This window comes from Rhizophagus irregularis, chromosome 10, assembly GCF_026210795.1.
Source record: "Rhizophagus irregularis chromosome 10, complete sequence".
NCBI lineage: Eukaryota > Fungi > Glomeromycota > Glomeromycetes > Glomerales > Glomeraceae > Rhizophagus > Rhizophagus irregularis.
Genome location: NC_089438.1, coordinates 1507434 through 1516905, shown reverse-complemented (window position 1 = coordinate 1516905; position 9472 = coordinate 1507434). Strand labels below are relative to the sequence as shown.

Below are 9472 nucleotides of genomic sequence, written 5' to 3'. Positions count from 1 at the left end.
AATATCAAAAAGAAAAAAAAATACATTTAGTATTATAATAATTAAAATATACAAACTGAAATGAAATATGAAATACTAAGTGCTAGTAACATACCACAAAAAAGAAGAATCCCAGAAAAGCCCAGAAGAGGAAGGTTCATACTTCCAACCAGGGTAGTATAAAGGGTGGTAGTAATGCAAATTTTGACATAATAAAGGAAGAGTGAGATAAAAGCCCTGTTCAAAATCGTTTGGTCGGTTGTGGTTTAATTTGATTGGACGGATCTGCTTGCATTTGTTTGCGCGACCGATCCTCCAATATTTTTTTAGGTTTTTTGGATCGAACTTTTTCTACCAATAAGATTGCTTTATTTCTGGCTGATCGAAAAATGCAACCGAACGATTTTGAACAGGGCTAAAAATTAAACGCGGAGTTTATGTAATAAAAGTGATTAGCCAATCAAAAGTTGACTGGTCCAGAATAAAATGTTCGTAAAATCATCCATCTACAGTTCACCCTCACTATAGTGAATCCCATGGGCTGGAGATTAAAATTCGTTATAGTGAGAAATTCACTATACTGAGTTTATTATATCACTTTATAAAAATTCGCTATAGAGAGGGTGAACTGTATATAGGAAACATCGATCTTGTTTGTTTATTCAATTACGATTTAGATTATAAACCGAAATTAAAGTCAAACTCAGAGCTTCCATTTTTCTTTACATTAAACATGGCGCAAGGCCTTTCAGCAGAATGTTTACAGCAAATTATTTCATATAACGAAGACGATAACAAAACGTTGCATTCATGTTTGCTGGTGAATCGCTTTTGGTGTCATAATACGATCAGCATTTTATGGGGTCGTCCCTGGCGTTATTCGATTACACAAACCTCAGCGACAAATTTGATTCAAACCTATGTTGCTTGCTTACCAGAAGAATCAAAGAAAGTCTTGTATAATAATGGTATTAGATACCATCTTACATCAATTTCACCTATTTTTGATTATGCTTCTTTCTTACGTGCTCTCGATTATGATTGCATGTTTTGGTCGATTTCACAGTGGTTAATATCTTGTTGGCTATATCGTGTCTTAAATTATGAGGAAGAAATCAAACCGGATAGCGAACACCAAGAGGATCGTGTCGAAGATTGTGTCGGTGAAGAGAATGAAAGAAAAACTATTCTTGTAGCAAGAGAATTATGTAATCTCTTTAAGAATCGGTGTAGGATTTTTCATGATCTGTTTTTACATAGTAGAGCCATTCAAAGTGATTTTCCTTTTTTGCCTTCCACTTCAGATAGTTCGAATTACTTAGCAAATCTACGGGAGCTTATTTGTTTAGGTGACAACAAATCCGAACTTTTACTTGCTATATCAAAGGTCTGCTCGGAATTACGTAGGATTTTCGTGGGGTTTCCCTTAACAATACAGTGGAAAACTCATTATGATTCTGACGCAATGAGTTACGCTACTCTTATCGAAAGTCAAACACGCTTAGAAAGTATTTGTTTATATGGATACAAACGTTTAGTGGCATTCTTAGTGGATTCTCTTATTTCTCAATCGAAGACTTTACAAACTCTAGAATTAATGTATACGGACTTTAGAGAAGAACAAGATTGTTGTAGTATAATGTTGTTACCCGCTTGCAAAAATTTAAAATCACTGAAAATTCATAATTGTTTCATTCCTCCCGATGATCGAATAATGCCATTAACTTCTTTTCTACAATTGGAAGAGTTTGACTTTTGCAACGAATGGAATCCTCTTTATCCACTTCCGCAACATGAGTTTTGGGAAGAGATATTTTATAATACAAAGAGTAGTTTAAAGAAGATATCCTTATGGTGGATTCGAGCGGATCCAAAAGATGGTTCGCAAATAATTGAATCGATTGCTAAGCAATGTTCAAATATTTCATTTCTTCATTTACCAGTCCTGTGGATAAATGAAATTTTGCTTCTTTTTAGTCATTGTAAACAGCTTAAAGAATTTTCATTTAGTGGTGATGATTTTGATGCAAATGAATCTTTAACACAATTAGGGATTCTTGTTCCAGCTGCATTGCATTCTTTAACAATTAGGGATGGACATATCGGAGGTTGGACTTTTACTGAGAGATCATTAGAACATTTTCTTTCGGTTTGTCGCGCTAGTTTAAAAAAGGTGGATTTAACTCGTTGTTCTTGTATGACTGATAGACATTTTGATGTCATAAGCCGTAGAAGGATTGCTAAATGTTAAATATGTTAAATGATATGTTTGGCGATGCTTATTTATACATTTATAGATAGAATGTTTATTTATTTGTAAATTATTTTTTTTTTTATTCGTGTATTTGAATGTCACGTTGCAGCACGTGATGTTTTAATTGTGATAAAAGAATTCGAAGGATCTAATGGTTAGAACTTTACTGACAAAACTCAATCATCACAATTATCATAAAATACTTGAAAACTTCCTATAAACTAGAAATTCTAAAAGCTAAGGGACATTTAAATCCTCATTTCAGGTCATCTACAAACACAATTTGTCTCCTTCAGGGTAACTATTGTGTTTCAATTTTTGAGTGAGAAGTAAATGAGTTTTTTTTTGGACTTCGTAGTGAATCCCAAAATAAAATGAGAAAAAGTACAGTCCGTGGAAGTACAACCCGTGGGGACTCCTCAATTCGCGGAGGCAAAACTCGTGGTAGTGCTTCAGGTCGTGGTTCCTCAACTTCCAAAAGCATAAACACATTAACAGCTCGCGGAGGAAGTGATGCTTCACCAATAAGAAATACAGTAGTAGCTCGTGGGGGTCTGGCGAACCGTGGGAAAGGAAAGGACCCACTACTTCGCACTAGAGATGATAGTATAGAGAAAAATAGTTCAAAAAAAGGCGAAAAGAAGATTTACAAAGTAAGCCTAACCAATGCAATTGTTAAGAAATTGATAGCTGCTAAATCAAGAGGTATCCAAATGAAAATAAACGTTTCTAACGTTCCCGACAAAATGGTAAGTTCAAATTTTTATAAGTAATTTATATCTTGCATTTGACCAAGTATTTTATTTATTATATTTCATTTAACCCCTAAATAGGAGATCGATGCCGGCGAAGGCGAGAAAATACAATTAAATCTTTCTAGTCCTAAGAAGGTCGAGATGATTTACATTAGAAATGATAACATTGTAGAGCCAATTGGCAACATTATTGGGTGCGTTAGCACTACGATGGAATCACATGAAGCCGCTAAAAGAGATCTTACTATCAAAAAGATGATGAAGGAGAGTTATGAAGAGGAGTCAAAGAGGAAAAGGAGGTAAGTGTATTATTACATTATAATCTTATTTATTAATTCATTATTTAATCGATTATTTTAATTAGGGTGCAAGTTCTCGAAATTAACAAGATCCCTTCAGAGCAAGGAAAGACTAAATCAAAGCGTCAAAAGAATAACGCCGGATCTTCAATAAAGGTCCAGCAATCGCCACCGGTGGCCTATTTATCTTCAAGCAAAGTTTCGTCACAGCTTTCGAATATAACTCGCGGCAGTAAGCCTCTTCGTGGAAAGACAAGGGGTGGTCGAACAAAGACGTCTATCGGTACAACCGTGGTTACAGAAGTGACTGACGTCAATGACGAATCAACAATAACGACCGCTTCTGTTCGAGGAGGTAACGTAACTCGAAGCGGCAAAACCACTGGAGGCGGAAAATCAACACGAGGTCGAGGTGCAAAAACTACAATACCTGACGCACAAAAAGTAAGTACATTTCAGTCGACGACGGCCGCTCGAGGAAAGAGGGGAAGACCTGCTGGTGTAACAAATAGGACAACACGTGGCGCGAAAACTAACAATACCATGGCGACAAGGACTTCAACAACGGCTTTTAAGGCATCTGCTACTGTCAAGAATGATAACGATCAGCTGTCAATGTCTGAAGGGACTACATCTTCCTCTAGTAAGAAAGGCAAAGGCAAAACAAACGGGCAACCAGCGCTATCAGAGTGGAAACCTGGACAAACTATAACAATATTAACAGAATTTAAACAGGCACGAAAAATTTGTGAAGAAATGGAAAATGACATTCAAGAAGTAATTGATGATCTTGGTGCATATGAAAGTTGTTATAATACCTATATAAGCTCGATAAAAAATGTTAGTAAGGGTTCCAATCATGATTTATTAAGAGAGATTGAGAAACAATTCGGGGAAGGTTCTCAAGCTAACAAATTAATGCAAAAATACTTACAATTGGAGAAAGATATCAAAATTATATACGATGAGTTATGGCGTGCTGCTAAAGAGGGACCTATATATGAAAATTGAAGTGTTTATCATTTGTATGTAATAATTCTCTTTATCCTCTTTAAAAACAACAGTAATTTATTATCATTAAACAAAATTGTTTAAATAAAAAAAAAAATTTTAAATTTGGTAGCAGAAGAGATTTAAAAAGTAATATGTCGGGTAGACATTGAGACATTGATACAGTATAATTCTGTCTGATTGGCTATAGAAAAATTAATTTATTGTAATTAGCTTTCTTTAGCTTTTAATTGTAAATAACCAATAATCTACTAGAATTTTATAATTAAAAGTAATTTAGATTAATAAGAGTTGGTGTTATTGTTAATTATACATATATAGACAATATTAATTAGTTTTAATAAATTAAATTTCATTTTCACTTTTTACATCGTGATCGGTTTATTAAAATTCAAAATTACTTATTTTATTTAATATAATTATTGCTTAATGATGATAAGGTATAAGGATATCAACCACGAATGGTTATAAAGCAGAGAAAAAAAATAGGATAGTAAAGTTAAAATATAGACTAGTAAAAAAAATGTTTCAATATGACTTACACATATATAAATTATTATGAATATTGGTCTCTAATTCCACTCTAATCATCTTCCTCCTCTTCCGCATTTTTTAACCATTCAATAAATACAGCACATTTTTTCTTTACTTCACTAGTATCCTTCGCTTGTTCATACCATTCCAACACGGAATCTTCATCAACATAATCTTTATCGTAAATGGCTTTAAAAATATGAGTAGCCTTTGGTAATAATTTACTATTCCGAGTATTTAAATATTTTTCCCATGATTTTAAAAACATGATTTGATCTTGACTTCCCCGTATAAACTAAAAATATATAAAGCAACTTTTAGTCAGAAGAAATATCGTAATAACTATTAGGAATTCATTAATCAACATACCGTTTTGAATAATTTTTCTTTTTGTACTAAGTCTTTATTAACAACTTCCAATGACATATCGTCATACATGCTCGGAAGTAAAATATTAAATAATTGAGATTTTGTTAAATCTTTTCTTGTTTCAATTAAAGTGATTTCTTTAATTTCGTCAGAAATTGATTTATTTTGTTCTCTTGATTGAATAAAAAATTTTTTCAAATCTGTAATAATATTATCATCTGGAGAACTAGGTACATGATCAGCCTTTTTACTAGAATATGGTGGAAATTTTGTCAATATATAGTTTAAAAATAAATAAGTTTTAGAAAAGTAAGATCTTCTCACGCAAATACAGATTCTAACAACTATAAAAATATTTATTTACATCTTTCCTAGTCGTTCAAGTTCAACATTTGAAAGTTCGACAACTTGCATCCATGGCTTCATCAATAAGTGAAAAAGTAAGTAATTACAATTTAAAAATGTAATCTTTATATATCAAGGAAATAATTACCTTTTCATCTACACTAACATTAACACGACGTTTGGAGTTACTGGTAGGTTTAGACACAGTAGAAGATGCAGTAGACGAATCCTTATTCCTTGTCTCAGAATTTTCTTCATATTCTTTCAGTCTATTATTTGGCTCTTTAACGTGTTCATTTTCAACCTTATTTTCTTTTTGCGTTTCTTCCACTTTTTTATCTTCTTCAGCTGTTTCGGATTTGGATTCTTCTACATGAGTACTAAAAAGACAGAACAACAAACAGTCTTAAAAAGTATATTAGGACAATGGCATTATAAAAACTATTATGCGTGTTATATATCAAAGAATATGTATACGATTCATTGCACGAATATCTCGATATACGTCTAACTACAATAATTTCTTACAAAATATATTGCAAGATGTAAATCGTTCACATAATGCTAATAACATTAAATTAAAAAAAAAAAATTACCCATTATGTCCCGTAGAATGCGAATCGGTATTCACTATCGTTGGAATACGCCCTAAAATACCATTCTGAATTTCAGAACGAAACCCTCCACCGATTCCAGGACTTGCGGGAATAGTTCTCTTTTCAAGATCATTATTATTAACGCCATTAAGACGTGCTTGATGATGTGGATGTTGATAACGACCATGATATTGTTCAGATTGATGATGCTGTTGATTAGTAGAACGTTGATTTTGATGATGAGGCTCAGGAGATTCACGTTCGCTGCCATTATCCCCACGAATAGCATTTGGTCTATCTCTCAACTCATGTTCCCCATGAGCGAAATTACATTTAGGCCCGTACTGACAAAAATTTTCTTTCATAAATCTTTCGCATAAACGAGTTTTGTACAAAGGATTTTCAGGTCCATCTTTTACAGTAGAAGAATTATCAGTTTTCTCTTCAACATTTGCTGGTCTCTCTCTTAACTCAACGGTACCATGAGCGAAAGTACATTTAGTTCCATATGGACAATACCCTTCGGTTTCAAAACGTTCACATAATCTCGTTTTATAAAGCGGATTTTCAAATTGCATAACAGGAGAATGAAGTGGGGATGCGTAACCACTGTTTAGTCCGTTACTATTATTCACGCTTCCATTTCCATTTCCATTACTATTTTTTTCGGATTGATTCTGATTCTGACGTTGTTTGCGTGCAAGCTTAAGCCTTTGTTCAGACATTGCTTGACGTTGAGAATCTAAAGGTAAAGCCAAATTTAAATTCTTCATTTTATGATCTAACCTATCGCTGGTGATTTGATGTTTATCAGATCTAGACCTTTGTGAAGGTTCAGTATTTTTAAGTTTATTGTTTTCAATAAAAATTGATGCCTTCTTGATAACCTCTTGCATGCTTTTATATAATGCTTTTTCAATAGCAAGATTAAGGGGTAACCACGCGAAATTGAGACCCTCGCCGGTAGTATAAACGCGAGCATTATCTGATACTTGTGCAAGGTAATAAACAACTCTTTTGGGTCTAATGTAAATCAATTAAAAATTTATTAAACATTTTAGGAGAAGTTATTTAAATAACATAAATTAAAATAATTTACCGTGTTCCGGAAAGATAAGTTATTTCAGCTCTAAAGCCTTCTTCAATTCTTAAATCTCTTACGGAAAGAGCAGTAGTTTCGATAGTATTACGAAGAGCGCATCTAAAAAAAAAGAATAAAGAAAAGAAACTTATATTATTTTTGATTATTTAATGTAGATCAAAACTAACGTGGAACACAAGAGACATCATTATACGAGACAATGACGCGTAGAAAATTTAAAAGGTTTTACTGTTAAGTCTTAATCTATTTATCTATATAATTAATAATAATACACACTTTACTTCGTCTTCTTGACGAATTACTGTACCCTTTGGTGCGGTCCAATGTTTTTTATGAGAAAAAGTATCGTTTAACAATAAAAATTCAACTTGTCTTTGTATACGATAAGTGAGTATTCCTGTAACATGGAGAGGTTGTGACTTGTTCTCGTCCATAAGAAAAGGAAAGATGCAATAGAACTCTAAACACTTAAAAACAATTAATTAAAATTGGAACAAAAAACGAAAAAGACCACTTTTATTTTCCAATCAGTTCTAAATTCTTTTGTCCGTAGAATCAAAAAAAAGGAATTGTCAAAAAAAAAAATAAAATAAAATAAAATAAATAAATAAAAAATAGAAAGTAAAAGTTAGACTTTTAATAAAAGGAACAAATGTATAGTGTTTCTTGATCTCAAGTTGCAAGCGCTAACCATTCTGTAGCCGTGTAACCGCTGCTGCGTATCGTCCGCTTTATCCCGGGCGTTTAATGGTTACAGTTTACCTAGTAATTACCATTATGATTACCAACAGACAGCTGCGTATTGAATGATGATCTACATTTATTTATGTGATGTCGCATAATTCATATAATGCACATAAATGTCATAATCCGCAGTAAATACATCATATGATTTTAAAAATAATATGAATGAATGAAGCTATGAATTATAACCACACTTCTCAGATCAAAGTTTTAACGATGAATACAACAAATTCGGTAGAGAACCAGCAAATGATTCTTCGTTTACCACCAGAAATATTGGGAAAAATATTACTATTAACGTCCTTACAAACTCGTACAATGATACTATCAAGTGTTTGTAAAAATTTTAACCATTTTATATTTAATCATGATATTTTATGGTCAAAATTAAATCTAAATTCATTAAAAAACATTACCAATTTTACTATACCGAAAATATTTTATCATAATATACCAAATGACACAAAAAACTATATAAGAGAATTATTTATTAATGACATTAATATTAATAAAGAAAGTTTAAAAGTTATATTGAAGAATTGTATAAATCTTAAAAGTTTACATTTAAGAACCTATAAGGATCTGGACATGGAAATCGTTAAAAATCTTCTTGAAGAATTATATGGTGAAAAGGGTGAACAGCAAACAAATGAACAGGTAAATGATCAAGTAAATGAATCAGCAAATGAACAAACAAATGAACAAGCAAATGAACAAACAAATGAACAAGCAAATGAACAAGTAAATGAACGGAATCAAGAAGTACAAGTTCAAGAAGAAAAGAGTGTTGAGGGACGACTTTCTACAGTTGTAAAAAAATCTATTTGCCACTTAACGACAATTTATTGGTATCTTGATCATGATTTTTGGATTTGGTGGGCTCCCCCCCAAAAAACTTCTTTAGAATCTACATTACAAAAATTGTCAAATGATCTTAAGGCTACGGTTAAAGTTCCTTGGTGTGACTTTTGTAATCAGAAACAAGCCAGTTTCTTAATTACTTGTAGTGGAGACTTACATGAACAAAAATGGAGTGTTTTTGGTTGTTTTGAATGTACTGATAATGGTAATATTCAAGCTAATTTTAAATGTGATGAATGTTTAAAAGCTGAAAAATTAAAAGACCAATTGGCTATATCTGCTTTAGAAAGTTTAGCCCAAACTGATGATAATTCAAATGGATCATTTAATATAGTTGAAGAAATTATTAATGTAATTAATGAAGGTGATAATGAAGCAGAAAATGATGTTATCATCGTTGATGATGACATTGAAGATGTTGTTGTTATTAACAATAATAGTAATAATAATAATAATGAATAAACTATAAACTGTAAACTATATTTATTTGTTAAGTATTTTGGTTAAATTATTTATTTTTAAGATATGTCAATATATAGTCATAATATAATAATTATTATATTATAAATTAAATTCTTCATCCAAAATAAAATGATTTTTTTTTTAAATAATTATGTAATAAT

The 9472-nt window shown here is 31.7% G+C and overlaps 4 protein-coding genes across 4 annotated transcripts; 3 read left to right on the top strand and 1 right to left on the bottom strand.

Moving 5' to 3' along the window:
* The first annotated feature begins 494 nt into the window (after positions 1 to 494).
* On the top strand, positions 495 to 2486 carry OCT59_001832 (uncharacterized protein). The gene has a single exon (XM_025328417.2). The coding sequence runs from the start codon at positions 713 to 715 to the stop codon at positions 2228 to 2230; it is 1518 nt and encodes a 505-aa protein (XP_025166795.1). The 5' UTR covers positions 495 to 712; the 3' UTR covers positions 2231 to 2486.
* On the top strand, positions 2350 to 4683 carry OCT59_001831 (uncharacterized protein). The gene is made up of 3 exons (XM_025322205.2): positions 2350 to 2982; positions 3067 to 3287; positions 3353 to 4683. The coding sequence occupies exons 1-3, from the start codon at positions 2608 to 2610 to the stop codon at positions 4296 to 4298; spliced, it is 1542 nt and encodes a 513-aa protein (XP_025166796.1). The 5' UTR covers positions 2350 to 2607; the 3' UTR covers positions 4299 to 4683.
* On the bottom strand, positions 4679 to 7768 carry OCT59_001830 (uncharacterized protein). The gene is made up of 7 exons (XM_025329584.2): positions 7521 to 7768; positions 7242 to 7343; positions 6143 to 7165; positions 5695 to 5926; positions 5566 to 5621; positions 5202 to 5451; positions 4679 to 5127 (listed from the first exon to the last, which is right to left on the bottom strand). Exons 1-7 carry the CDS (start codon positions 7676 to 7678, stop codon positions 4882 to 4884), a joined length of 2067 nt encoding a protein of 688 aa, XP_025166797.1. The 5' UTR covers positions 7679 to 7768; the 3' UTR covers positions 4679 to 4881.
* Positions 7769 to 8179: 411 nt separating this feature from the next.
* OCT59_001829 (uncharacterized protein) lies at positions 8180 to 9468 on the top strand. Its single transcript, XM_025328418.2, has one exon. It carries the CDS (start codon positions 8205 to 8207, stop codon positions 9309 to 9311), a length of 1107 nt encoding a protein of 368 aa, XP_025166798.1. The 5' UTR covers positions 8180 to 8204; the 3' UTR covers positions 9312 to 9468.
* Positions 9469 to 9472: the final 4 nt, after the last annotated feature.